This window comes from Galeopterus variegatus, unplaced genomic scaffold (genome assembly GCF_000696425.1).
Source record: "Galeopterus variegatus unplaced genomic scaffold, G_variegatus-3.0.2 Scaffold1619, whole genome shotgun sequence".
Lineage (NCBI taxonomy): Eukaryota > Metazoa > Chordata > Mammalia > Dermoptera > Cynocephalidae > Galeopterus > Galeopterus variegatus.
Genome location: NW_007727730.1, coordinates 80404 through 108347, shown reverse-complemented (window position 1 = coordinate 108347; position 27944 = coordinate 80404). Strand labels below are relative to the sequence as shown.

At 51.0% G+C, this 27944-nt stretch overlaps 2 protein-coding genes across 2 annotated transcripts in view; both read left to right on the top strand.

Annotated features, from left to right (window-relative positions):
* Positions 1–8285: 8285 nt before the first annotated feature.
* On the top strand, positions 8286–15134 carry MRPL4 (mitochondrial ribosomal protein L4). Its single transcript, XM_008578018.1, has 9 exons — positions 8286–8533; positions 8617–8683; positions 8763–8913; positions 10673–10724; positions 11924–12041; positions 13249–13355; positions 13465–13574; positions 13655–13731; positions 14253–15134. The coding sequence occupies exons 1-9, from the start codon at positions 8477–8479 to the stop codon at positions 14396–14398; spliced, it is 885 nt and encodes a 294-aa protein (XP_008576240.1). The 5' UTR covers positions 8286–8476; the 3' UTR covers positions 14399–15134.
* A 7412-nt stretch (positions 15135–22546) lies between these two features.
* The window catches only part of ICAM1 (intercellular adhesion molecule 1), a 10323-nt gene continuing 4925 nt past the window's right edge, over positions 22547–27944 (top strand). The window contains exons 1-2 of the mRNA XM_008578017.1: positions 22547–22622; positions 24396–24656. Of these exons, the coding sequence (XP_008576239.1) occupies positions 22565–22622; positions 24396–24656 (319 nt within the window). The 5' untranslated portion in view covers positions 22547–22564. The remainder of the gene's footprint in view (positions 22623–24395; positions 24657–27944) is intronic.

The following is a 27944-nucleotide window of genomic DNA, read 5'->3' as shown; positions in this document are numbered from 1 at the left end:
CACGCTCTCCCATGAGAGCTAACCGGCCATCCCTGTATAGGGATCCGAACCCGGGGCCTTGGTGTTATCAGCATCACACTCTCCCGAGTGAGCCACGGGCCAGCCCTATAAAATAATTCTTTTTTTTTTTTCCTTTTTGTCTTTTTTACTGACCGGTAACGGGATCGCAACCCTCGGTGTTGCGCCCGCACCGCGCTCAGCCAGTGAGCGGGAACCGGTCTCCACATGGGATCCGAACCCTCGGCGGGAGGGCCGCCGCGCTCCCAAGCGGCACACCCTCCAGTGCGCCACCGGGCCGGCCCTTTGTAATAATAATAATAATATCAAAAATATTGATAAATAACATTATTAAACAGATCAATGTTTTATTCAACATATTAATATTAAAAAATTTATATTAAGAATAAGCATATTTAAGGGCTGACTGGTTAGCTTACTTGGTTAGAGCATGGTGCTGATTATACCAACATCAATGGTTCAGATCCCCTTACCAGCCAGCCACCAAAAAAATAAAAAGAAAAAAGAAAGAGCATATTTAAATTATTAACAAAGAAATAAATATTAAGAATTAACATATTCATGAGCATATATGCAGGCAACATATATATACATATAATACAATATGTAATGCTCTGTGCTAGGCCCAGATGACGTCTCATTGGTTGCTGCCATCCAAAGCTGACAGTCTGATGGAGGAGGCAGAGGAGAAACCACATGATTCTAACACAGGATAGTGAGGCTTTGATGGGGTGATAAAGAAAGTCAGAGAGTGACTACTCATTCTAGATTTTGTTCCTTTTCCTGAGCCAGACATGTCAGCATCTATTCGGTGGCAGGCCAGATCTTGGGGTCCACTTGGACCTAGGGCAAAACCTCACCAAATCTTCTGCAAAGTGACATGTGTTGCCTGGGCAATCTCTAGAAACCAGGTGTTCAACCCACAGGGGAAGAGGTGCAAAGAAAACTGGGTCCTCTCCTTGCTGGGGAGCTATCAGAGCGGAAATCTTAGCTCTCAGTGGAGACCTAAAGGCTGGGGAGGAAGTGCCCCCCCTACTTTTCTCGGCTGTCTCAGCAGTTTGCCATCTCCCCAGGGACCTGGGGGGGGGGTGATGTCAAGGCCACAGACATATCCGGCTGTCTGCCAGGGGGACCGTGGCTCCAGACAAAGGTGATGTCCCCAGGGACACACAGGCACACCGACAGGCCTCTTCCGCCTCCCTGTTGCTTCTGGGGCAACACAAGGTCTCCGCCAGGTCAGCTGAGGGAATGAGCTAGAGAACTGGAAGACACTGGAGTCCTGGACTTCCTAATGGTGTGAGGGCATCCGGGGGAGAGCTGGCCTTGTTCTGGGAGGCCCCCCCAAGTGAGGAACAGTGGAAGAGGAAGGAAACAGGGTCCTTTTCTTGGAGAGCTCCCAGGCAGGGGAAACAGAGGAAAAGGAAGAGGTTTGGACTAGCTTCCACTAATTATAGGGCCACTAACAATAATGGCTAATGCTCATACACTCACACAACACTAACTATGTGTTGGGTGCAGCTCTATGAATCCTCACAACCTGAGGAGTGGGATGTTACCATCATCATCATCCCACTTTAAAGATGAGGAAAACTGAGGCAGACAGGAGAGGTGGGATTTGAACCAGAGCTACCCAGCTCCTCTCAACCCAGCAGCTCTGACTCTCTGCCCTCTTCTTTGTCCTGAATCCTTATCCCAGTTCCTGTCCAGTGACCCCCCCATCCCTGCCCGAGTGGGTTGGAGGAGAAAGCACTGGTTACCATGCCGGAAAGCAGCAGTCAGTGGTGAGACACAGAACATTATTCTCCATAATTCAGGTGAGGGGAACCCTCTGACCTCCGATTCCACCTCCACCCCAGATATTGCAAATTCCCCCAAATCAACGTGGTGTGGGTCTGTCCTCCAACCTCCCTGCGCCTCCACTGTCCCTCCACCCACGACTCTCAGCATTTGGCAGGAGGAACTGCATGGAGGGAAGTGTCTGAGATGGGTCTCAACTTTCTCAGCATTGGCCCAGCACTGGGGGAAGGGGCCCCAGGCTGCAAAGAAGCTTTCCAGATGCCGATCTTGGCAGGCAGCAGAGCCGCAGCCGCCTCATCTCTTCCAAGGGCTCAGGGTCCACTCTCAGCTTCAGGGATGGGGTGGGGAGGCTCTCGGTGGAGGCCAGCCACTGCCACATCTACACCAAATGTCATCACAGTTCTTCAAGCCTGGGAAGGGTGGGCTCTCTCTTTTGGCCCAGAGAGGCATGCACAATTAGGGGACAAAGGAATGCCAAAGAGGCCCACTTCCCTGCAAGCCTCCTCCCACCCCAGCATAATAACAGCTGACAATGTGCCCATTACTGTCCCAAGCACTTTGCAAATATTAACTCATCAATAGCTTGCAGCAGCTCCTGAAGACCATTCGATGATCAGAAAGAAGAAACTAGTGGATGAATTTCAAGTGCATTGTGATGGGGAAAAGAAGCCAAAGACGAAAGGCTATGTACTATAGGACTCTGTTTCTACTATGTTCTGGAAAAGGCAAGACTCTAGGGAAAGTGGTCGTCAGGGCCTGGGGGTAAGTGGGGTTGACTACAAAAGAGCATGGGGGAATGTTCTGGTGATGGATTCTTTCTATATCTTGATTGTGCTGGGGATCACATGACTATATGTATTTGTTGAAACTTGCACAATAGGGCTGGCCGGTTAGCTCAGTTAGTTAGAGCACAGTGTTAAACACCAAGGTCAAGGGTTTGGATACCCGCATGGGCTGCCAAAAAAACAAGGAAAAAAAAAAAAGAAAGAAAGAAAGAACGAAAGAAGCTTGCACAACTGCAGGCTAAAAAGGGAAGACTTCAGGCCGGCCTGTGGCTCACTCGGGAGAGCGCGGTGCCGATAACACCAAGGCCACGGGTTCGGATCCCATATAGGGATGGCTGGTTAGCTCACTGGGTGAGCGTGGTGCTGACAACACCGATAACACCAAGGCCACGGGTTCGGATCCCATATAGGGATGGCTGGTTAGCTCACTGGGTGAGCGTGGTGCTGACAACACCGATAACACCAAGGCCACGGGTTCGGATCCCATATAGGGATGGCTGGTTAGCTCACTGGGTGAGCGTGGTGCTGACAACACCGATAACACCAAGGCCACGGGTTCGGATCCCATATAGGGATGGCTGGTTAGCTCACTGGGTGAGCGTGGTGCTGACAACACCAAGTCAAGGGTTAAGATCCCCTTACCGGTCATCTTTTTAAAAAAAAAAAAAAAAAAAAAAAAAAAAGGGAAGACTTCATTGTATCTAAACTGTATCTAAACAAACAATTAAAAAATCCTTACATCAGTCAGGATCTAATTGGGAAGACATAGTATCTCAAACAGAAGGAATTTAATGCAGGGATATGGTTACGTAGATGAGAAACCAAAAAGAAACTACCTAAAAATTAGCATACAAGGAGATGTATTAGTCCATTTCTGTTGCTTATAACAGAATACCTAACACTGGGTAATTTATGAAGAAATGAAATTTATTTCTTACAATTTGGAGGCTGCGAAGTCCAAGGTCCAGGGAACACATCTGGTGAGGGCCTTCTTCTTGGTGCAGAGTCCTGTGGTAATGCAGAGTGTCACACAGCAAGAACGGGCTGAGCAAGAGAGACCTCACGTGCTCACTTTGCTCTTAAAGCCTTCAGAACCACGCCCATTACTCCATGAATGGATCAACCCATTCGCAAGGGCAGTCTCCACAATCTAATCACCTCTTAAAGGCCCCCATTTCCCAAATGCCATCACTGGATTTCCCACCCTCTTAACACTCACAATGAGGGTCAAGTTTCTGAAACATGAACCACTGGAGAACACATTTAACCCATATCAGGAGATTTATCCAAGGCGCGATGCTGCCCAAAAGAGATGGGGGGAAATATCTGGGCTTCTTCCATCCTCCCATCCTCCAATCTCCCCCCAGTGCCATTGACTAAATCTGGCCAGCAGCCAGTGGGCAAGGGAGATGTCATGGGGTCAGTCCTACCTGCTCAGGGAGGGCAGAGCAGTTAGTAAAGGATGTGAGAGCACACGGGCTCCAGCCTGGCACAAAGCATGTGAGGTAGGGACAATTATACCCCCAATGTACAGAGGAGGAAACTGAGGCCCAGAGAGCCCATATGACCTGCCCAGAGGTTCAAGCCCCAAGGGATGTCTGACTCTCTGCCAACACCTGCCTCCAGGGCTGGTTCTGTGCCTTTTCTCTGCCCCACGTTGTGGTTGCTCAGGGAACTGAAGGGAATGAAAATATCCATGCAAATCAGCCCCATCCCCAGAGGCTGGGGGGGTTGCCTTGATGGGAGACACCTCTCCTCACCGGGCTCAGCAGTTCCCCACAAAGAGAGCTAAAAACAAACACACAGCAGATGTTTTGGCAGTTGGTGGGGGAGGGGCGCTGTAGGCAGCTCCCCCAGGTGTGCTAGACACCCCCCCATCAGACTGCACCATGCCCTGCACCTCCCACCTGGGTGCTGCCATCCAGTATTCCAGCCCTGACCCCCAGTCTTTGTAAAAACCGTGTACAGTGATATGAGAGGCTAGGAAAGGCCAGCTGCTGGGGGGTCCTTCAGGTTCTTATGTGTGCCCGTACATAGCTGTGATACCTGCAGCCAGCAAAGACCCTCTCTGGGCCTCAAGGTGGACACTGGCTCCATACTATGGGGGACAGAGGTCACCTGCAATTGAGCCTTTGATGCACAGGAGAGAGCTGGTGGCATCAACCTTTGACCTCCACCCAGGCTTGGGCCAAAATGGTCAAAATGTAAGCCTCTTGGTGTGCTGCTTTGTATACACTTAATTTTTCTTTTTTTTTTTTTTTTTTTTTTTTTTTTGGTGGCTGGCTGGTAGGGGGATCTGAACCCCTGACCTTGGTGTTACAAAGCTGTGCTCTAACCAACTGAGCCAACCGGCCAGCCCTATGCATTTAATTTGTTTAGTCACTATGTATTGAGCACCTGCTGGATGCCTGTTTGCAATGGGGCCCAGCAGTGAAATAAACAAATTGTTCTAGTGGGGGAGACAGACGAGAAACAGGATAAAGAAGAACATGACATCATCCGTTAGGATGTGGTGAAAGTTTTCAAGACAAGTGAAACAGGAGAGGCAGATGAGGAATGTAGGGTGGAAAGGGAAGGGTGATTTTAGACCCAGGGTCCCCTGACAAGGTGACATTTTTGACTAAAGACCTGAAAGAGGGGAAAGAGTTGGGCATGCAGATATTCAGGGGAAAGTTGGCCAGCAAGAAGGAAAGACCAGTGCAAAGGGCCTGAGGGCAGGTTGTACAAGACCTTGTGGGCTGCAGGAGGACTTTTTTTTTTTTTTTTTTTTTTTTTGGTGGTTGGCTGGTACCGGGATCTGAACCCTTAGACCTTTTTGTTACAAGGCAGTGCTCTAAGCAACTGAGCAAACTGGCCACACACAGCTTTGGCTTTTGATCTAAATTACACTACTTAGGTGTTTATGGGTGCCCTTTGGCGCAGGGGAAACAGATCCTGAGAGAGGGCAGAAGGAAAGAGAACTCTGATCCTCAAGAAAGCTCAGCAGGGGAGGATTTGTGTGTGTCCAACTTACAGATTAGGAGGCACAGCTCTGAAAGAGCTCACCACTGGTCCAAGGACACCCAGTCGATTAGTGGCAGTCTCTGGATTCGAACCTGTGTCTATGTGACTCCAGTGCCATTGGGTAAATAAACATTTATTGGACAAGTTTTGTGCTCAGTGACCTCAGGAGGATAGAGACCTTGAGACCCAGGAGACAAAGAGCTTTCTCTGTTTCTGTTACCTGCAATGGGATGATGACTGCAGGAACTCACTCAAGAAACATTTATTGGGGCTGGCTGGTTAGCTCAGTTGGTTAGAGGGAAGGGTTGCTAACACCAAGGTCAAGGGTATGGATCCCCATACCAGACAACCACCAAAAAGGAAGGAAAGAAGGAAGGAAGGAAGGAAGGAAGGAAGGAAGGAAGGAAGGAAGGAAGGAAGGAAAAAAAAAAGAAACATTTATTGAGCAACTGCTATGTTCCAGGTACTATGCTGAACACTGAGGCAATGGCAGAGAACAAAATGGAAATTTCTGCCCTGGGGAGGTTTATACTATAATGGGGGAGGCAAACAAAAAGCGTTAAAAAACAGAAAATTATATACGATGTTGGAAGATAAATACTAATGAAAAAAAATAAGTTAGGATAATGGGTCAGAAGATTGCTATTTTAAGTAGGGTGGTCAGGGCAGGCTCCTGTGAGGACATGACATGTGAGCAGAGAATGACAGCAGCAAGCCATGTGCTGCTCTGGGAGAAGTATGTTCCAGGCAGGACGAACACAGCCAAAGGCCCTGAGGTGGGACGGTGTAAATGAATGAGTCAGCGAAGGAAGAATGCGGTGGTCAAAAAGATCCAGCCAATACTCCCCACCCCTGCCAGTCTTTCCCAACTCCTGGCCTTTGCAACTGATGATGCCTCAGCCTGAAACACACTTTCTCCTCTGGACAAAGTCCTGAAAGACCCTCAAACCTCAGCTCTGAAAAGCTCCCTCTGAGAGCCTAACCCCCATGTTAGAAATTCCTCCTCTGGACTCCCACCCACCCTGTGTGTCCTCCTCCCATTCCGATCCTTCAGCCCTTTACATTGGACTGTATCTCAAGGGTGTCTGCTGGATTTACCACTGTGCCAGTGGTACACAGTAGGTGCCTAATAAGTCATTAAGTAACCAAGTGCTGTTCCATCATTCACCAAATAAAATCTGAACTCCCTGGCATGGGACAGACTTTCGAATCTGCCTGTAAAATAGTAAACTGCAAATTGGTTCTGGGAGGAGACACACAGCTGGTTATGGTGGTGGCTTCTGGGAGAGAAACTGGGGGGCAGGGGGCAGAGGTCGGAGGAGATAGACCTTTTGCTCTAATTATCCTTTTGTAGTTTTTGAAATTTTCTTTATCAGGTGTGTGAATTACCAATGAAAACATAAATAAATAAAACCCTGCAAAAAAATGGATTAAAAGATGTTTTAAAATTGCAAAATAGGGCTGGCCGGTTAGCTCATTTGGTTACAACGTGGTACTGATAACACCAACGTGCAGGGATTGATCCCAGTACTGGCCAGATGCCATATATATACATATATATAGCAAAACACATGGAGTTTTAAACACACATCGACAGTTATTCTTGCAGGGATAGAATACGCAATGAAATACATTGCAAATTTTTATTAATACTTCACAAAAATGTCCGTAAAATATTATATATCAGATGACCCCCCCAAAAAACCCCACATCTTTTTTTTTAATGGTCCTCACAATCTAATCACCTCTTCAAGGCCCCTTGCCCGCATCTGTAACACAGCATTCAAATCCTCCAGGGTCCGATCCCACATTCATCTTGGCTATTTATCGAGTTTTCACTTTCGACCCCGTATGGCACGCTTTGCCTCCATCACTTCATCAAAATCTCGTAACCTTCCCCATTTTCCAGATGAGGAGACTGAGACTGGGCTCGGGGACCACGTTGCCACTGAGCTCGGTCCAGTCCGCACTGGCCTCCAAGTGGACAGCCCTGGAGCCGCTATGGGCTCTGGCGCCGCCTAGAGGTCGAGTGGGGAATGTAGCAAAAAAACCCTAAAAAATGAGTGTGTGGATTTGGGGGCGGGGTGGGGTGGGGGTCGGAAAAGAGGGAGGCAATCCAGGATCTGTGGACTCCGCACTTTGATCTGTCCTCGGAGAGCCCTGGAAGGCCTGAGAGGGAACAGGACCCTGGCCGAAGGGGTGGGGGGGACAGACAATCTGAGGGGCCTCAGAGGGACAAGGCCCTACCCTGGGGGATCTAAGCGGGGAGCACAGTCTGACAGGCCCAATCCTGAGGGCTTTCCGTGGGACATAAGGCCCTGCCTTTAAACAAACAAAACCACGGAATTAAGAAAAGCCACCCCCAGTCTTGGGGGCAGCGTGGGGTCGTGACCTGGAAGGCGTGGTCGACATCCAAAGCTTAACGGTTATTGGCCGTATTCCCTTAAGTGCCCGCCCCAGAACCCCCCCAGCCATGGGCGGGACACTCTTCCAGACTTAACGCTCATTGGCTGAGCCAGGAGCATTTCCTTTGGGCTCGGAAGTCTCATTGGCTGGATTCCTGCACGGGTTCGTGGGGGCGGAACCCAAAGGGCGAGGCTTAGGAGGAGGTGGGGCTCTCTGCTGCGGAATCTCGTTCCCAATTGTCGCAGAGGGTCCTCCATCCAAAAGTAAAAACTGGGGTCTGGGGGCTAGGCCTGGGGCGGAATTGGGGGCACGCTGGGCCGGGCGCCTCTGTCCTCGCTCCTGCACACCCCGTTTTCCAGAACCGAATCGAGTGGGGTGGGCGGTGTCGTCTTCGTGACGTCATCTCGAGGCGCCACGCGCGGCCAGAGGGAATCTTGACCTCCTGCGGCGTGGGGAGCGGCGCAGCGATGCTGCAGTTGATTCGGGCCGGGGCGCGGGCCTGGCTTCGGCCCACGGGCTACCGGGTGAGGCCGGGGGCTGGAGGTGGGGTCGGAGGACAAAAGTTGGGGTCCAGGAGTCGCCTCTCATTTTCGCATGCCCCATACAGGGCCTGACCTCGCTGGCGGAAGAGGCAGCGCAGCCGGCGGAGACGCTGGAGCCAGTGGCGAGCGCGGGTGAGGCAGCCGGAGTCGCCTTAGGAGGGGTGACGACGGGAAGCTGTGACCCTTGACCCTGACTGCCTCATTGCTCCAGGTCTCCAGGCGCCCGTTTTGCGCAAGTGCGAGCTCCCGCTACCCGCTCATCGGCGGCCGGTGCAGGCCTGGGTCGAGTCCCTACGGAGCTACGAGCAGGAGCGCGTGGGCCTCGCCGACCTGCACCCCGAGGTTTTCGCCACGGCGCCCAGGTGAATGGGGGCCGTAATGATGAACTGGGTGGCAGAGGGATGAGGAGCGGGAGCTCAGGAATCATGGTGGCCTGGGCTCGTACCCTTGGCAAAGTGCTGAATTTCTAGAGCCTCCGTTTACCCACCTGTCAAAGGGGGATGATGGTCTTCTCTGCCGCAAGGTTGTGTGAACTTGAGGACTGAGAGGTGACATTCTCTAGGGTTTAAGGACACAGAACTTTGAAGCCCTATTGACTGGCTTCAAAACCTGCCCTCTCATGCTTCAATGTCCCCATTCCATCAAACCTCAGGAGGTTGTTAGAGCGCAGCCTTGTAACACCAAGGTCAAGGGTTCGGATCCCCATACCTGCCAGCCACCAAAAAAAAAAAAAATTAATTCTGGCACATAGTGAGTTTTATGGAAATGTCGATTGTGATTACTGTTAATTGGTTTTTGCAAAAAATGAGCCGTGAGGAAGAAGACTAAACCCTTCCTCGGTGCCTGACACAGTCTATTTGCATTTCAGTTAACTGGATCCTCATAGCAACCCTAGGAAAGGGTATTGTTATCTTTGTTTTGTACATAAAGAAACTGAGGCACAGACAGGTTATGTAACTTTCTCAAAAGGTCACACCGCTTGAAAGCGATAGAGCCAGCCTCTCATACTGTGCAGGCCCACTCCCTGGGCACTGTCTCTCCTACGCACCATTTCTGGCATGTAATAAGTATTATTAAATGTTTACTATTACTGTTACTTGTGCTGTTTGATCCCTGCCTTTAAAGAGTCCCAGTGTAGTAGGGGGTTACACAAAAGTTAAAACAGAGCATTTTATTTATTCTATAAATATTTATGAAGCATCTGCCAGATTCTTTGTAGGAGTTGGGAACACAGCAGGGAATGAATGCTGCTTACAGTGTAGAGCAGGGATCAGCAAAGTTTTTCTGCGAAGTGCTAGATATTAAATATTTTGGGCTTTGCAGGCCATTCTATCTCTGTCTCAACTACTTACATTTTAGTGTAAAAGCAGCCATAGACAATACATAAACGAACGAGCATGGTTATATCCCAATGAAGCATATTTACAAAACTGGGCAGCAAGCCAGATTTGGCCCACTAGCTGTAATTTGCCAACCCCTGTCAAACTACCCTGGCAGCTGTGTCCGGTGTAGGCACATAATATGAGCCTCACATATAATTGAAATTTTTCTAGTAGCCACAATAAAAACAAACAAAAAACCAAACAGGTGAGATTTATTTGAATAACATATTCAATAACTTGTTATATCTAAAAGTTTTGCCATTTCAACCTGTGAAACTGACCATTTTTCAGGTGTTCTGTGGGCACATGTGACCATTGCCTACTGTGTTGCAGAGCTAGACAGGCAAACCAGTCCATAAAGGAGGTGGCAATAAGTGGTAATGGTAGGAAAGAAGAAAGGTCCTGTGAGGAGTTAGGGGCAGCTCTTTCTTTAGCAAGGGGGCTCCTCTCAGAGATACTGTTTGAGCTGACACCTGTAAGCTGAGAAAGAGCCAGCCAGGGGAAGAGTATTTCCGGCAGAGGGACCAGCAGGGCAAAAGCCCTGAGGCTGAACCCCACCTTGCAAAGAAGCCAGCTTGGATGGAGGTTGTGCAAGACGAGGTGAGAGAAAGGCAGGGGCAGATCACATAGGGCCCTGGAGGTTGAAAGGGGGAGCCAGGGTTTTCTTCTCATGGGGTGTGGAGCCATGGGAGCATTATTTAAGCAGAGGTGGGCTTCTTATGTCTCTTTCCCTCTGCAGGCTGGATATTCTGCACCAGGTTGCCATCTGGCAGAAGAACTACAAGAGAATCGTGAGTGCTGCTAGTGGAGCGAGGTGGGGGAAGGAGCTTCCTGTGGAGTTCAGGGGCAGGAGGCAGAGGAAGCCCATTGGTGTGTTTTCTCTGGATTATCTGCTTTGGCCTCATCTCTCTCCCAAACTATTCACTGATGGTTCCATTTTCAGGCATTTTCTGAGCACCCACTATTGTGGGCATCAAGTTAGGTGAGAGGATACAACAATGGACAAGACACACAGGGTCCCTACCCTCATGAAGCTCACAGTCTGGTGGGAGAAGTGAACATAATTCAAGGAATCTTGTCTGTCAATGTGTAACTATGGGCAGTCATCCCAGAGAAAGGGGCATTGCACCTTAGCTCTACAGTAGAAGCTACGCAGGTATAGGGGCAGTGGGGTTTAGGGTGGCAGTATGGGACTAGCATGTGCAAAGGCCCTGTGGCAGAGAGCAGACAGAACCCAGTGTCGCCATAGAGGTCAACAGGAGCAATGGTTAGGAGTTGGGATTTTATGCCAAGAACATGGAAGAATCTATTATCAATCAGAGTCTCCCTGCCATTTGTCTGCCCACCCAGGGGCCCAGCAAATCCTCCCCCTGCTCATTCCCTCCCTGCCTCCTGATCGCAATAGGAATAAAGTCATCCGCCCAGCATTCCAAGCCTTTCGTGATCCCTCACCCGCTCCTCTTCCCTGATTCTAGCCATGTCTTTCCCCATGACCCACCTCCCTTTCAGTTGCAGCCACATTAAAATCGTTCTGGGGGCCGTCCCGTGGCTCACTTGGGAGAGTGTGGTGCTGATGACACTGAGGCCGTGTGTTCGGATCCCTATATAGGAATTGCCGGTTAGCTCACTTGGGAGAGCGTGGTGCTGACAACACCAAGTCAAGGGTTAAGATCCCCTTACCGGTCATCTTTAAAAAAAAAAAATCATTCTGACAATATTGAGCACCTGCTGTGTGCCAGGAGCAAAGCCCCTGCCTTTGTGAGGCTGGTTCTAGACTGGGGGAGGGAACTCTGATTTCTTTAACCTCCCCCTCATTCCCCAAGCGCCCTGTGCTTGTCCTGATAGAGCCCCAGTCACTATGCCTCCTGTCTGGCTCCCCAGCAGCAGAACTGGTCTGCCCAGCTCACTGCTCTATTCCTGGGCATGGCATCTGCCAGCTGCAGTGACATCTGCCTTGTGCATCTGACCCCTCCTCCCTTTGTGCCCACAGAGCTATGCCAAGACCAAGACTAGGGCCGAGGTGCGGGGCGGGGGCCGGAAGCCCTGGATGCAGAAAGGCAGCGGGCGGGCCCGGCACGGCAGCATCCGCTCCCCAATCTGGCGAGGAGGTAAGAGGGGACAGGCGAGGTGTGAATGCAGGGCCAAGGTGTGTCTTTACACACTGCTGCTCATATCTGGCGGGATGGTGTCAGCCCTGTTCCCCCCACTTCATCAGTCCACGTGGGGACTCAGGCCTACAGACCTCACCACCCACATAGGGGACAGAGATCTGAGAGTCGTCCACTCTGCCCTACTGTACACCCTCTCTTTTAAGATCGTGGACACAGGGCCGGCCCGTGGCTCACTCAGGAGAGTGCGGTGCTGATAACACCAAGGCCACAGGTTCGGATCCTATATAGGGATGGCCAGTTAGCTCACTTGGGAGAGCGTGGTGCTGACAACACCAAGCCCCTCTGAGCCCCATCTCCTGTCTCACCTCTCCTGTCCCACCCTTCACCCAACACCCAGAGGGATCCTCCTAAACCTCCCAGCTCCCATGACCTTTGCATGAAGTCAGACCTCCTTACCTTGGCATTCCAGGCCCTGGTGGCTGCAGACTTCGTCCCCTTTGTCCCCTTCATACTCCGCTGCTCAGCTCTGACCAGATAGAGCTGATTCAGACTCCGTCTCATTTACCTGGCACCTTCCCTCACCTTTTTGATGTCTGGGTCACGCTTCCTCCAGGAAGCCCTCCCTGTCTTCCTTCAGGCACTGGCAACCCTCCCCAGCCCTTTGCGCTGCCCTGATTCCCTGCGGTCGTGCCTCTGCCCTGCCAGAGCATGAGTGCCATGAGGGCAGGGACTGCATTTGTCTTGTTCTCTGCTATGCTCCCAGACTCTGGCATCTCCCTGATCCGCTGCTGACGCTCCCAAAACCCACTCCACTTGCTCTGTTGCTGCCTGTGCCTGATGCCTGCCTCCCCCTCCAGACCTGGAAGTTTTTACCTCCTGATAATCGCAGCCTGAACAGCTTGTGCTTTAGTTAAGCTCGCGCTCTGTGCTGCCTTATGTATTCTACGCTGTAACTCGCCATGCACTTTGGGTTAGGAACTGTCTGATCTCAGGATTTGACAGCTGGGGAAACTGAGGCCCAGCGAGGTGAAGTGACTGGTCTGGGGCTGTCCCTGATCGAATGTCTCCTGAGGCCCCACCCTCTCTGCTGGCATTCAGTCTGGCTCCTGGCAGCATCTCCTCCACCACCCCCATGCCAGGGCACAGTTCTGATCTCCAGGCTCAGCGGTGGTCCTCACCTGCTCATTCACCTGTGTCCCTGCAGGAGGTGTCGCCCATGGCCCCCGGGGCCCCACAAGTTACTATTACATGCTACCTATGAAGGTGCGGGCAGTGGGCCTCAAGGTGGCACTGACTGTCAAGCTGTCCCAGGTACTGCTCGTTTGGTCCTGCTGGGAGCCATCAGGATCTTGGAGTAAGGGCTGTGGGGGCTAAGGGGTGCTGTGGACCCAGGGCTCAGATCCTCCTTTGCTCCCACCAGGATGACCTGCACATCGTGGACTCCCTGGAACTGCCAACTGCAGACCCCCAGTACCTGACGGAGCTGGCCCGCTACCGCCACTGGGGGAACTCCGTGCTCTTAGTGGACTTGTGAGTGTGCAGGGCCGAGCGGGGGCTGGGGGGCCTGAGCTCTGGCCTCTGCAGGGCTCACCACCCAGCCTCTGTTCCAGAACACATGAGGAGATGCCACAGAACATCGTGGAGGCCACCTCTGGGCTCAAGACCTTCAACCTGGTTCCAGCTGTCGGTAAGCAAAGGGCCCCAGCCCACCTCCCAGTCCCCAAAGTGTGAATGTACAGGCCCAGCTGTTAGAAACAGGGGCCTGTTCAAATCTTGCAAGTGACCTTGGGGAGTTACCATCTCCCAAGGTCATGTCTGTCAAAGTTATTATTTGCTATAGCCTTTTCTCTCCACAGCAGCCACAGGGTGCCCATGAGCACCTGAGTCAGGGCATGTCCCTCCTCTGTCCACAGCCTTCTGTGGCTCCCACCTCCCTCAGGGGAAAAACCCATGTCCTCCCTGCAGCCCACCAGGCCCTGCACCACCTGTCCCGTCCCTTCCCTTCGCTAACTCCAGTCACTCTGGCCTCCCTCTGGTACATCGTGTTTATTCATTTGCTCTGTGTCTCCCCCTCTGGCATGTGAGGTAGGAATCCTGGCCAAGCACGGGGCAGAGCCTGGCACACAGCAGGCTCATGGAAGGGTAGGGGCTTCAGTTGGGGAGGGGGCCCTGCACTGACTGTATCCTCTCCCCACCCTGACCCCCCAGGCCTGAACGTGCACAGCATGCTCAAGCACCAGACGCTGGTCCTCACCCTGCCCACCGTCGCCTTCCTGGAGGACAAGCTGCTCTGGCAGGACTCACGCTACACACCCCTTTATCCCTTCCGCCTGCCCTACTGCGACTTCCCTTGAGTCCTGGCCTGGCCCACCCAGGCCCATCGGCTGCCCCGCTTCCTGCACGGTTCTCCATGCCAAGCGCCTGCTCTGAGCCAGGCTGTGCCCCTGGCAGACTTGGGAGCCTCCCACCCCACCCTGCAAAAGGGAAGTAATGCCTGGACCCCACTCATCCCAGTTGGGAAGCTGAGGCCACAGAGTGGCCAAGCAGATGCCACTATCAAGAAAGGACAGCTCTGCAGAGAGCTCACATGAGCTCCTGCCCCAGTTCTCTCTTTCTTTTGTTTTTAAAGTAAAGTTTATTTTTTAATCAAGAGACACAGAACAGCTCGTTGCTATTTCAAATAATTGTTTGGTGTGTTGGGCCTTTTCTGTGGTGCTGGGCACTGCTGAGTGTCTGTCTCTTCAAGGGGCTTGCAGTCGTGTTTAAAGGAGACTTCAGTGCTGTTTATGGAAATGACCAGAATTAATTTACCCTGGGTGAGTCATACTCCATGAGCTCGCAGAGGTGGGTGGGCTCCAGTGGTTCCTAGGAACCAGCTCCTGGCACCTCCCGGTCCTGAGTACTGTCACTGTTTACTCTGGTCCCAGAGAGGGTTTGCAGACCCGTTTGTCAAGCCTGAGATTGTGGGCTTGATTCCACTAGTGGACGCAGTGTCCAAACCGGACTTTATCCTGACAGTCTCCCAAAGCACAGAGTCAGAAAAGCAAATGTCTCACAGTAAAGGACCAAATAAACACATTTGTAAAAACACCGAGCCAGTATCTCAGTTCTTGATTCAGCTGATGTTTGGCTGCCGAATTATCTTAATAGCTATGACAGACTGTAAAATAATGTGGTCAGTTTACTAAATGTCGGCCAAAACAGCTGTCTGTCTGTGTGGGCTGGCCAGGCCGGGCGGCCACAGCGACCTCCCTGTCGGCTGGGCCGCCTCTAGCTGAAAACATCTCTGGATACCTCTCTTGGGATCACCTTCAGAGCTCGCAACATGTTCTTTGAACATCCTCACTGGATGTAAACTTTGATCCTTAAAGCACCGGTAAAAAAAAAGAGAAAACTGTTGGGGCCAGTTAAAAATGGGATGCAGGGGCTGAGTGTTATAAGCAGGGGCTGTTGCTTAGAGCATGGTGTTATAACACCAAAGCCAAGGGTTCGAATCCCCACACTGGCCAGCCACCAAAAAAAGAGAAAATGATACGATGTCTAGAATATGCTTTAAAATATTTATGTATTGTTGGTGGCTGGCTGGTACAGGCATCAAACCCTGGACCTTGGTGTTAGGTGTTTTAAAATAATTGGGGTGGATAGGGAGGGGACAGTGTAGTGTGTGTGTGAGTTTGCTGGGGCTGCTGTATCAATACCACAAACAGGGCTTAAACAGCAGAAATTGTCTCCTGTTTCTGGAAGCCAGAAGTCTGAGATCAAGGTGTTGGCGGTTGGTTCCTTCCAAGGGCTCTGAAGGAGAATCTGTTCCAGGCCTCTCTCCTTGGTTCTGGTGGCTTGTGACAATCTTTTGACATTCTTCAGCTTGTAGAAGAGTCACTGATCTCTGCCTGTTCACAAAGCATTGTCGCTGTGTGTCTATCTCTGTGTCCAACTTTCCCCTCTTCCTAAGGACAGTCATTATGTTGGATTAAGGTCCACCCTAACGGCCTCAACTTGACCATCTGCAAAGACCCTATTTCCAAATAAGATCACATACACTGGTTCCAGGGCTGGCTGGTTAGCTCCCTGGGTTAGAGCATGGTGTTGGTAACACCAAGGCCAAGGGTTCGGTTCCCCATACCCTCAGACACCAAAAAATACCTCTCCCTGAGGGCAGGGCATCCAGGACTCCAGATGACTGGCTGCAGGAAGCTAAAGCTGATGGATGGGCTGGGATATGATTCCCCATGAAACCCAGAGAGCGAAAAGCACACAGCTCTCAAATGGTAGCCAGGTTGCCTGCTTATTGGGGGTCAACAGAGAGGCCCACCAGGAGGGGTTTGACAGTACAGCTGGATGGAAGAGCCACCACCCAGATCAAAGATGCCCCCATCCCAGTGAAGTGGTGTCTAGGAAGGAGGAAGCCTCAAGAAGCCTTCAGGTTTCTATCCTTGTACTGGTCAGCCATCTAAAAAAAGAGGAAAAAGCCTCCAAACCTCCCACCCACCAAATCTACTTGGGATATCACTTTAACTCTGCTGGGCCATCTGGAGAGTGCAAAGCCAGCAGCCAAGGAGGAACTGTCCCCTATCCCCTGTCCCCTTCTCCCTACAACTGAGCAGGAGGGGGGACCAAAGCCTGGATGAGAATGAACAGCAGAGGGTCCAGTCTCTTTCCCACCAAGGCCTACAGCCCAGAGAGGCCTGAGCCAGAGCTGCCATCCCACACCAAGTCAAGTTCAGAGATTTGAACATGATGTTTACTTGGGCTTGAATCCAGGGCCAAATTCTCAGCCTGGGGCAGGGCAAGATTCCACCACTGAATAAACTTTCAAGGGGTAGAAAGAAACAAAATCATGTTTTGATCAAAATGCACACACACATCATGAATTTTTGCTTAGCTCAGTTGGTTAAAGCATGGTGTTATAACACCAAGGTCAAGGGTTCAGATCCCCATACTGGCCAGCTGCCAAAAGAACAAAAACAGACCCACACTCTAAGACTTTTAGGAAGAATTGTTTGTGATCCTGGCATTAACAAGGTCCGTGGAAACAGAGGTGGAAGCATGTATCTTATGCATAGGAAGTTTGGGCAAAGATTCTAAGAACTGAGTCGTAAAGAAACCGAGAAACAGCATCTATCACTCTCTGTTCTCACTCTGTCTAGTATCTATTATTATCTGTGCATGAAGCATCTTATTGAAATCTCACATCCACACTTTGAAGTAAGTGTTATCCCATTCTACCGCTGAGACCATTAAGGCAAAACTGGAGGGAGTGGCTTGCTGAAGGTCACACCTTGTGGCAGGCACTCGCAGCACTCTGGCCACATCACCTCAGCACTTGCTGTCCTGTGCATGTCCTCAGCTGCTTACTGTTGCAGTTCCACCCTGGGATTGCCCACTGCAAAGGTCACAAGTACCGAAAAACCACAATGAGATAACATTGCACACCCACTAGGATAGTAATGATAATAACTAAAAAAAACATGTTGGCAAGGATGTGGAGAAATTGAAAGCCTTGATCCCTTGTACATTACTGGTGGGAATGGAAAATCATTCCACTACTGTGGAAAATAGTTTGGCAGTTCCTCAAAAAGTTAAGAACAGAGAATTACCAGGTGACCCAGCAATTCCACTCCTGGATATGTACCCAAAAGAACTGTAAACATGTTTACACAAAAACTTATACATGAATGCTTGTACGATGGTTCATAATAGCCAAAAAGTGGAAAGAACACAAGTGTCCATCAACCAGTGAACGGACGATATGTACCCAAAAGAACTGTAAACATGTTTACACAAAAACTTATACATGAATGCTTGTACAATGGTTCATAATAGCCAAAAAGTGGAAAGAACACAAGCGTCCATCAACCAGTGAACGGATGGACAAACCATGGTGAATCTGTACAATGGAATACTATTCAGCCATAAAAAGGAATGAAGTATACACTTAAAATAGTTAAGATGGTAAGTTTTATGTCACACATATTGTATTAAAAAAATAAAGTTGGGCTGGTTGGTTAGCTCGCTTGGGACAGCACGTTGCTGATAACATCAAGGTCAAGGGTTCAGATCCCCTGATTTGCCAGATGATAAAAACATAAAAAATGAATAATTGTTTTTAAAATTTTAAAACAAAGCATACCCTAAAGAATTGTAAGTGGATTCAAATGTGTACTGTATGCTAATGTTTATTGCAGCGTTATTCACAATAGCCAAAAGGTAGACACAACCAGAATGTCCATCAACAGATGAATGGATCGGCCGGCCCGTGGCTCACTCAGGAGAGTATGGTGCTGATAACACCAAGGCCCCGGGTTCGGATCCTATATAGGGATGGCCGGTTAGCTCACTGGCTGAGCGTGGTGCTGACAACACCAAGTCGAGGGTTAAGATCCCCTTACCGGTCATCTTTTTAAAAAAACAAACAAAAAAAAACAGATGAAGGGATCAACAAAATGTGTTGTATCCATACAATGGAATATTATTTGGCCATCACAAGGAATGAAGTCCTGACACATGCTACAATACAGATGAGCCTTGAAACATAATGCTAAGTGAAAGAAGCCAGACACAAAAATCATACACATTGTATGATTTCATTGATATGATATACCCAGAAGAGGCAAATCCGTAGAGACAGAGAGTGGATTAATAGATGTGAGTGGGTAAGGAGAGGGAGGATTGAGAGATACCAGGTTTCTTTTGAGGATGATAGAAATATTCTGGAATGAGTGGTGATGCTTTGTACAACATTGTGAAAATGCTAAAAAACTTACTGGCTAGCTGCCAAAAAAAAAGAAGAAGAAGAAGAAAGGAAGAAAAGGAAGTTGACTCCTAAGGAGCAGCCCTCATGCAATGAGGGACAGGTTGGTGTAGTCTATGTGTCTTCCACAGCTCCCCAGTGGAACTGAGCCTAGTTTTCCCCAACAACTAGGGGAAGCCCTAATTTAGGGTTTTAGGGGAAACCTACTAATCCTCACTTTCAGTGGCTGCCTTCTCTTCCCTTCCCTTCCCTGGCTATGCCCTCTGCCCCCAGCCACCAATGCTTCCTGGGGTCACCTCACAGATAAACTTCCTGCACTCCCAGCCTTGTCTCAGTGTCTACTTTGGGGGGAACTTAAACTAAAATAGCTGGAAAGTAACGGAGCCTGGACTCAAACCCCAGTCTGATCGCAGCTCATGCTCCTAACCCCATTACAACTCTGTCTTCCAAGGACTTCTGCATGAAATGCCCTAAGGGCATTTGGTTAAACTGGTGGGAAGGGAATTCCATGTTGGGGGAACAGCACGTGCAGAACACTCAGAGACAAGAGAAGTGAATTCATTCAACAAACTTTTTTGGATTTTTTTTTTTTTTGGCTGCTGGCTGAGAGGGGGATCCAAACCCTTGACTTTGGTGTTATAACACCATGAGCTAACCAGCCAGGCATCATTCAACACAGAAGTACCGATCACCACCTATAAGAATCAGACATTGATTCAGGTGCTGAGACTGACAGCCTCCCTGCCCTTCTGGAGCTCGCAGACAATCAAGTCAATCAAAAGAATTTCAGCAAATGATGAGTTCAGTAGTGAGAATATTAGGGCAATTGATAGGGAGTGACCAGGATGTGGCCCAGGAGGGAGTGGAGGATATTCAGAGAAGGTTTTAGGAGGAGGCTCAGGCCACAAGGAAGGAGTAGCCAGCCATGTCAGGGTGAGGGGAAGAGCATTCCAAGTAGAGGGAACTGCAAGGCAGCCCCACCAGAGAGTTCAGAGTAGGGGGAGAGGACATAATGCCATGGAGTGGGGTTTGGATACTTCTGTCCTGGGTTTACAGCCTCTCGTCTGCAGTGAGCTCATTTCTCAGCCTATGAGACTGCCTGCCGCCCAGAAGGAAGGCTTGCCCTTCCTGGAGACTGCAGCAAACAGCTGGAGAACATCTGCTTCCCTTTTTCTTGAGAAAAGGGAGTGGAAGACTGGGAGGTACATGCTCCACTGCCAACCTGACCCCCATTTCCATCCCATGCCCACTCAGGAAATGGCCCTCCATCCTCCCAGGGGCTCGGACCCACACCGAGGAGTCGTTCTTGACTCTGCCCTGCCTCCCCCATGTCCCAGCAAGCTCAGTTGGCCCAGCCTCCAAAACAGATGGCAAATCCAACCACTTCTCCAATGCCATTATCCACTCCGGGCTCCGGGCCGCAGCGCCGGTAGCCTCAAGGGGGCGCCCGTGAACACCAGCGTCAGGGCACGTCCTTCCCTCTGCTCAGAACCCTGCGTGGCTCCCACCTCCCTGGGAGTAAAAGCCAAAATCCGGGACAGGCTGGTTAGTTCAGTTGCTCACAGCGCAGGCTTATAACATCAAGGTCACGGATATGGATCCTCGTACCGGCCATCTGCGAACAAAAAAAGCCCAAATCCCCCGAGTGACAAGTGCCTGCACTATCTGCCCCATCACCTCCTGCTGTCCTCTAATTCTGTGCTTTGCTCACACCGCCCCAGCCACACTGGCCTCCTGGCTGTTCCCTGAGACAGTTCCTACCTCAGGGCCTTTGCACTTCCAGCACCCTGTGCTTGGTACCTCACTCCTCCAGGATAATGGCCTGGCTCCCTCCTCACCTCCTCTGGTCTTTGTCAAATGTCACCTCCTCACTGAGTCTCCCCAGAATACTCTATTTGAAAGTTCATTGGGCTGGCCAGTGCAGTGTTATCACCCCAAGGTCAAGGGTTTGGATCCCCATACCGGCCAGCAGGCCAAAATAAACAAATAAATAAAAGTTCATTAATTCTTACATTTCGTATCCCCCTTCTTGCTTCATTTTTCCTTAGTAATAACCACAAACTACCACTCCATATATTTTATTTATTTAATTATTTTTGGCGGGGCGCCTGGCGGGTAGGGGGATCCGAACCCTTGACCTTGGTGTTACAACATCGCTTCTAGCCGAGTAACCAGCCAGCCATTATTTTTGTTTCTTGTCTGTGGCCCCGGCTAAGACGATCCCCACACGATAGCAGGGATTGCTGTCTATTCTGTTCATCGCTGTGCCCTCGGCACCTGGAGGGACGCTTGGCACACAGTAGGCGCTCAAATGCTGCAACAACGCGTGTTGAGAAGGAAGGACATTTCTGTGGCTGCAAGTGGCGCTTGGGCCGCGCGGGGGAGCGCGCCTTCCGCGAACCCCGGGCCGGGGTCACAGAACCACGTGCTGCGAGCCCACGAACCCCGCCCCCGAAAATAACCCCCGCGCAGGATTTTCCCACATCTTCTGAGGCGCAGGGACATCCCCGGTCCCACTCTGTGACTTTGCCCAGGCCTTTCCGGGGCGGGGATTCGGTACCCCCAACCCTCCAAGAAAAAGATCCCCGTGGAAATTCCAGGGAAGGGAGAGGGACGTGGTGATGGATGGCAAGTGACTCGCAGCCCCCTTCCCTCAGAGGAAGGATCCCGCCCTTCCCTTCTGGGCGCGACCTCCCTGGCTCCTTGAACGTCTCCATGGCGACTTTGTGCATGCCCCACAACAGGAAGCCTTAGGCAGCGCAACTCGCTGCTCCGAGACCACAAAATCCCCAACCTCGACGAGGTGATGTCGAGCCTTGAGGTCACCTGCTGACGCCGTGGCCGGGCAAAACCCCGCACGTATTTAGTGCAGGCGCCCGGGGGTTGAGTTTTGGAAGCCGCGAGCCTAAGGCAGGGGTCTGAGCCCCCCACTCCCTGCCCCACCTTGGACCCTAGGGACTGCCTCAGTTTCCCCGCGAAGTCAGGAACTACAGCGGACAGTCTCGGCGGGCAAGACCACGAGACTTCCTTCCTTTTTCTGGGAGCTGTAAAGACGCCCCCGCTGCCGAGGCCGAAAAGAGGAAGCGAGGCCGCGGGGGTGTGAGCACGCACAGGCGGCGGTGGCGGATGCGTGGACGCCGCACATCCTCATTCACAGGTTGGCGGGCGCCTGGCGTGCCTGGGCTTGCTCTGGCAGCTCCGCCTAGTCATCTCGGTGTCAGCTGGGCGGGGACATGCCCCTTGGGGGATTCCCGGGCTTCCACCCTACCGAGGGGCTCATCCACTCAGTTAAAGAAGCCTCCATGAGCTGGGGAATCCAAATTTGAATTCGGATCCCTTCGCAGCTCGGAGCCTCAGTTTACCCCTCTGTGAAATGGACACAATAACACACTCCCCGCTGTCCAGGGTACTTGGCACTATTCAATAAAGCGCTTAGCACAGAGTAAACCGTGACTCGAGGTTAGCGTGGCCCGGGAACGGGACACCTGGGGGTCGGGAGCAGCCCCCAGGTCGCCGCCCTTACAGCTTCAGTTCGGAGATTCCGGCGTTGGAGCGACCAGCGAGGGTGACCCCGCTCGGGCCAGGCACCCTCTCAGTCCGGAAATGCCGGAGCCCTCGTTCCGGAGGGGAAAGCGCGAGGTTTCCCGGAAAGCAGCACCGCCCCTCGGCCCCCCGTGGCCAGCTGGTATAAAAGGACCGCGCGCTCCTCTGCGTCCCAGTAGGCGCCAAACCCCTCTGCGCCGCCGCCTCCGCCCTGTCCCGGCCGGCTATGGACCCCAGCGGCTCGCTGCCCTCGCTCCTGGTCCTGATCGGAGCTCTGCTCCCAGGTGAGTCTGGGGTGGGGGGTATTTCCTTGGATCGGGGCTGCGCCCTGGGCGCGGTTGGAGGACTGGCACCCGCTGGCTGGAAATCAGGCCATTCGTACTTAGGTAGCAGTTTATGGAAAGGTGGGGCTAGAGCCGCGGATTGAAAGCCAACAGCCCTGCAGTCACGTCAGTCTGTGACCTCGGGCTATAGACTGCGCCATCTGGAGAATCAGTTTTTCAGCTGTAAAATGGGAACCTTATAGCGGCCACTTTGTGCAGTAGCCCAGCACAGCGCCTGGCCCCGGGATACGGTCAGATGGTGGGGGGACTTGACCCCATACCAACTTGAATGGTCTTGGGGGACCTCCCCTTCCAGACACATTCTGTTCCTCATCATCTGTCCTTGGGGAAGTCCAGGGCTGCTTCTGTTTAGGGGAATTCCAGAGCTTACTTACCCAGGGGCCAAGGTCTGAAAAGTGGGACGCCCAGCGCTCTCCTCCCCCAACTCCAGCCCGGCCAGGGAAGGAGTCAGGGGGCCGGAGGGTCTCCAGTGGTGGCGAATGTTGGGGACCAGGAGGGTGGAATTTGACACCTTGGTTACCAGTTCCATCAAGGGTTCTAATCTGGACTCCTACCTGGATTCTACAGCTTTGTAGCTGAGGAACCGCCCCTCTCCCAGCCTCACTGTTTCTCTCTGTGACACGGAAATGATCCCAGAATCACCCTTGGAGAATTTAGGGAGCCACTGTGGTCACACACCTCCACCCTGGATAGAACACCCCAGATAGAGCAAATCTGAGGATAGAGATTTTTGGGGGGTGCAAGGTGTGGTATCAGACAGACATTTTTCCAGCTTTGGAAGCACCAGAATTTCAGGGATCTTATTAAAACAACACCTTCCTTCTTAACTGCACTCACCTCCAAGGTGATCTTTGCTACCTGCCCTGTGCTGAGTTATTTGTATTAGTGGGGGGTGGGGTGACTATACTCATCCACCTTACAGATGGGGAAATTGAGGCCCAGAGGGGAAGCTACTTGTCCAAGGGAGAGAGAAACCAACCTGATTCCTGGAGGGCTGGCCCCCTCCACCTGACCTCTTGGAAGGGAGGAAGGCACTGATTTCACGTTAAGATCTGGCCCTGCTACATTCCTCTGCTGGTTCCCCCTTGCCCTCAGAATAAAGAACACATCTTCAGCATGGCCTACACTGTCCATGTGATTCCCCTGACCTCATTCCCCCCCCCCTTTTTTAGGGCGGTGGCTGGTGTGGGGATCCAAACCCACGACCTTGGTGTTATAAGACTGTGCTTTAACCAGCTGAGCTCATCAGCCAGCCCCCACACTTCGCTTGCTCACCCAGCTCCCAGATTACTGCCTCAGGACCTTCGCGCTGGCTGTTCCTTTTGGCTGGAATTCACTTCTCTTTTCTCTGAAAGGTCAACCCTTTTTCATCATTCAGATGTCTGCACAGATATTATCCTGTCACCAAGGCACTATCTGTTCTATCACCCTGTTTTGTTTTCGTCAAAGCTCATAACATCAGTTACTCATGCTCTTGTTTGCTCATGTGTTTTTCTTGTCTGCCACACTGAAGGCAGAGTTTTGTTTTGTTTCGTTTGGCTGGCTGGGGATCCAAACCCAAACACCGTGCTCCCGCCGACTGAGCGAATGGCCAGCCCCCGAAGGCAAAGTTTTGTCTTGTTCAAGATTGCGTCTCCAGCACCCAGCACAGGCTGGGCACACATTAATTGTGATGAGCCTGTTCTGTAATGCCTGCTCCCTCTTTTATTGCAGTGTCTGGAGGTGCCCAAGTGTCGGTATTCCCCTCAGAAGCCATCCTGCCCCGAGGAGGCTCCGTGCAAGTGAATTGTACTGCCTCCTGTAACCAAAGTGCCATCTTTGGCCTGGAGACTGAATTGACCAAAGAGGAGGTGGACCGGGGATACACCTGGAAGCTATATAAACTGATCGATGTGCAGGAAAATAGCACTCTGCACTGCCATTCAACCTGTCACAATAAGCAAACTATGGCTTCTACCTCCCTCATCGTGTATGGTGAGTGGCTGGGCCCAGGAGCCTGGACTGGGCAGACTGGGGAGGGGAGATTGGGAGGGGCTTCCCCAGCAGGCTGGGAGAGCCTTTGTTGCTTGGTGGTAGGGCCAAGTAGGAGCTCACTGATGGGCAGGGTTGGAAAGTCCTTTTATCGTTTGGAAGCCCCTCTTTGTACCCCTTTGGGTGCATTTAGATTGTGGACAGGAATCCAGCACATTCGAGAATGCTGGCTCTCTGTGCCTCACTCATTAAACACACGACAAGGTCCCGGATCCAATACATTAAAATTTTAAAAAGTAGAAGAAGAAGAAGATGCAAATTAAAACTAGCCTTGAGCTGGGGCTGGCCGGTTAGCTCAGTGGGTTAGAGCACAGCCTTGTAACACCAAGGCCACTGGTTCAGATCCCCATACCAGCCAGCTGCCAAAACAAAAAAAAACCCAAAATGAAATACTAGTCCTGAGATGGCGTGCTTCATAAAAGCTGTGCTGGCAAGGCTGTGGGGATGAAGGCAGTCCTGGGACAGTGGGTTTTTTTTTTTTTTTTTTTTTTTGTCTTTTGTCTTTTTCCGTGTCCGGCAACGGATCGCAACCCTCAGTGTTGCCCCCGTACCGGACCGGGGACCGGCAACGGGATCGCAAGCCTCGGTACTGCTCCCGCGCCTCGCTCAGCCAGTGAGCAGGAACCGGTCTGTATGTGGGATCCGAACCCTCGGGCGGGAGCGCCGCCGCGCTTCCCAAGCGGCGCACTTATCCAGTGCGCCACCGGGCCGGCCCAGTGGGACAGTGTTTGATGGGAGCACAACCTTGTGATGAGAGATTGGGCATCAGTTCTCAAAATGACAGTTGTGAGGGCTGGCCCAAGGCTCACCTGGGAGAGTGTGGTGCTGACAACACCAAGGCCATGGGTTCGGATCCCTATATAGGGACGGCCGGTTAGCTCACTTGGGAGAGCGTGGTGCTGACAACACCAAGTCAAGGGTTAAGATCCCCTTACCGGTCATCAAAAATAAAAAATAAAAAAAATGACAGTTGTGGTCAAGGGTTCGGATCCCCGAACCAGCCAGCAGACCAAAAAAACCCCAATCCCCCCAAAAAAAACCCATAGCTGATTAGAGTGAGGCGTTATAACACCAAGATCAAGGGTTCTAAGAAAAAAGAAAAGAAAGAAAACAAACTCCAAAGTATATTGTAAACTTGAAAAGAAATCAAATATGCCAAGTATGAGTGGCATGCCACCGTCCATGTTAAGGAGTGGAGTGGCAGGGCGGGGAGGCTGTATTTATGTATAAAAGAGCTTTGGAAGGAGAAAATATAAGAAATGACTATTAGTTGGCTGTAAGGATTGGAGTTGGGAGGCTTGGGAAGAGGCTGGAGGAGGGGGGAGGTTCTTCTTTGGGATTTTGAATTATGATAATGTTACCAAGGCAAAAAATAAATAAATCTAATTCAAATCAAAACAAAACAAAAACAAGAAGAAAGAAAGAATTGGCTAACTGGCTTTGGAATTAGACAGCCTTGGATATCAGTCCCTTCCTAGCTGGGTGACCTTGGGGGACATGGCTTCTCGGTTTCCTTTTCCTTCGAGACCTCCCCCAGTGCGTAAAACGATGTAGTGAGACAGAAAGTCCCCCCATCACAGTGCCTGGGCAAAGGAAACCTTTGGGCAAGTGTCAGCGTTGCTTCTGATCTGGAGGATGTTTGAGCAGATGTCAGCCACTGCCCTCCAAGGTGAGGGAAGTCCCCAAACATTGCTGGTGGCCTCTGAAAACCCCTAGGAAACCTCTTAGAAGGACTTTCCACATCTCTGCCTGATAGCTGAGAACCCAGTGCTCCAGGGTCAAGTCCTGGTTCTGCCACATTTCTCTCTCGATGACTTTGGGTTGCCCACTCTGCTTTAGTTGCCACCTCAATGAAATGGAACACATGGCTGGCACCCAGTCACAAGGGGGTAAACAGTGAGTGGGGTCACCTAGGGGAGACTTAACTTGGTCCTGCCCCACCCCTCGTGTAAAGATGAGGAAGCATCCCAGGATGGCTGAGCTTTCTCCAGAAAAGTTAATGGGTATAATTCCTAGAGGAGGTGACCACTAGCTGGGCCTTGAGGAAAGTGTAGGAGTTCATAGTGACAGACATTCTGGGCAGAGGGAACAGCCTGGGCAATGGTTGGGAGTGGAGAAATATCCTGATGATGGGGGCAGGAGGAGATGAACGTCAATAGGTTGGTGAAGTTGGCAGGGCCTGAAATGCCAGGCCAAGGTGCTAGGACCTTCTCCTCCTCAGGGAAATAGGGAGCCAGGGAGGGTTTGTGAGCAGTCCAGCATCTAGATAGCAGAAGGGCTGGCCGGTTCGCTCAGTTGGTTAGAGCACAGCCTTGTAACACCAAGGGCATGGGTTTGGATCCCCATAGTGCCAGCTGCAAAAAATATAGATAGATAAATATAGATATAGATATAGACGGATATCTAGATAGATAGATAGATAGATAGATAGATAGATAGATAGATAGATAGATAGATAGATAGAAGTCCAAGCTTACCAAAAAGCCAGACAGCAGTTGGCTGTGGGCCTTGTCCAGGCTGCACATGTTGTTGAGAGTGACAATAGCCAAGAAGGAGGGACAGACAAATATTTGAAGAATGGAGTAACCAAGATTTGGTGAGGGGCTGACCCTCACCAACCTATTGATGTTCAGCTCCTCCTGCCCCTGTCATCAGGATATTGAGGTCAAGGACGGATAAGGGCAGGACAGACTCTGTCCCCCCAGTTCCTGGCCTTCAAGGTAGGGAGCTGGGCTCAGGGAGCTGCTGGGTTCCATTTGAGAGCTGAGGTTTGAGGGAGCCTCAAGTTCTGCAAGTTGGAATTTTTAGGAGGTGGTTAGAGGTAAGAGCTGGAACTCTGAGGTTTTCTCAACCTTTTATTTTTTTTATCGGCTTTCTTGAGATATAATTTGCATACCATAAATTCACCCATTTTAAGTGCACTGTAAAAAATTGAAGTGAATTTTTTAGTATATTTACAGAATTGTACAACCATCACCACAATCTAATTTTTCTTTTTTCTTTTGGTGGCTGGCCAGTACGGGGATCCAAACCCTTGACCCTTGACACCTCACTAAGCACTGAGATAACAGGCCAGCCCACAATCTAATTTTAGAGCATTTTCATCACCCTGAAAAAGAAACTTTTGAGGCCAGCCCGTGGCTCACTTGGGAGAGCGTGGTGCTGACAACACCAAGTCAAGGGTTAAGATCCCCTTACCGGTCATCTTTTTTTTTTTTTTTTTTTTTTTAA